Source organism: Cynoglossus semilaevis, unplaced genomic scaffold (genome assembly GCF_000523025.1).
Source record: "Cynoglossus semilaevis isolate Cse_v1.0 unplaced genomic scaffold, Cse_v1.0 C19156542, whole genome shotgun sequence".
In the NCBI taxonomy this organism is placed as follows: Eukaryota; Metazoa; Chordata; class Actinopteri; order Pleuronectiformes; family Cynoglossidae; genus Cynoglossus; species Cynoglossus semilaevis.
This window is the reverse complement of record NW_007586122.1, coordinates 1-1,157: the sequence shown is the minus strand read 5'-3', so window position 1 is coordinate 1,157 and position 1,157 is coordinate 1. Positions and strand designations below refer to the sequence as shown.

At 38.3% G+C, this 1,157-nt stretch overlaps 1 protein-coding gene across 1 annotated transcript; it reads left to right on the top strand.

Moving 5' to 3' along the window:
- Positions 1 to 80: 80 nt before the first annotated feature.
- On the top strand, positions 81 to 1,081 carry LOC103399186 (olfactory receptor 142-like). Its single transcript, XM_008337911.2, has one exon. It carries the CDS (start codon positions 152 to 154, stop codon positions 1,079 to 1,081), a length of 930 nt encoding a protein of 309 aa, XP_008336133.1. The 5' UTR covers positions 81 to 151.
- Positions 1,082 to 1,157: the final 76 nt, after the last annotated feature.

Sequence of the window (1,157 nt, the reverse complement as noted above, 5' to 3'; positions counted from 1 at the left end):
TCCCAACAGTTGTGTTGACGTCATCGTCAAAGCTGTTTAAAGAAGACATTTTGGAAGAAGACAGTCAGAGGAGACAACACAGTGTGCCTCCTCCACTCAAAACGTTTCACACTTTTTTTCAATTTTAGATGTGAAAAGTAATTTTACTTCAATGGAGAATGTTTCTGTTGTCAGAGTCTTCACTCTAGCAGGAATAAATGAGACAGTGAACTACAGAATGACCATTTTTGCACTAACATTACTGTACTATTGTGTGATTTTGTTCTTCAATATCTGTCTCATCACTATCATTATTGTGGATGAAAACCTGCATGAACCTATGTATGTCTTATTGTGCAACTTCTGTATTAATGGTATTTATGGAACCACAGGTTTTTATCCCAAATTTCTCTTAGACCTGCTGACCTCCATTCCACAGATATCATATGAAGGATGTCTGTTTCAGGCTTTCATTATGTACTCGTTTGCTTGCAGTGACCTGTCTATTCTTGCAGTTATGGCCTACGACAGGTACGTGGCTATTTGTCGACCACTGCATTATCGCTCAATTATGTCAAAGAGGAGAGTCACTCAGCTGGTGTGTTTCTCCTGGTTAACACCCTTCTGTATTTTCTCCATCAGTGTTATACTAACATCTAGACTGAGCTTATGTGGTTCAAAAATTCAGAAGCTCTTCTGTGTGAACTGGGTGATTTTCAAACTGGCCTGCAATGAGTCTGACATTGTTTCAAATAATATTGTTTCCTACGCAACCATTGTGATTTATGTGCTTCATGGGGTTTTCATCATGTGGACTTATATGCATCTTGTCAAAACTAGTGTGAAATCCATCGATGACAGGGTCAGGTTCATGCAGACTTGTGTGCCTCATTTAATTTCCCTGAGCACTTTCGTCACTATAATCATTTTTGACTTGTTGTACATGAGATTTGCATCCACAAAGTTACCACAAGGCCTACAGAACTTCATAGCCATAGAATTCCTCATAATCCCTCCACTCATGAACCCCCTCATATATGGATTTAAACTCACCAAAATAAGAAACAGAATTATGTATATTGTCTGCAGTGGCAGAAAATGACCTCTGACTGAATTCTCACTTTTCACCTTTACTGTATCTAAACTGAAGACAGTTTTTGTTTATTGTACTAATGCTG

Bases quoted from the DNA above. Each gene is read 5' to 3' on its own strand.
- LOC103399186 (XM_008337911.2), top strand. From the start codon at position 152: ATGGAGAATGTTTCTGTTGTCAGAGTCTTCACTCTAGCAGGAATAAAT.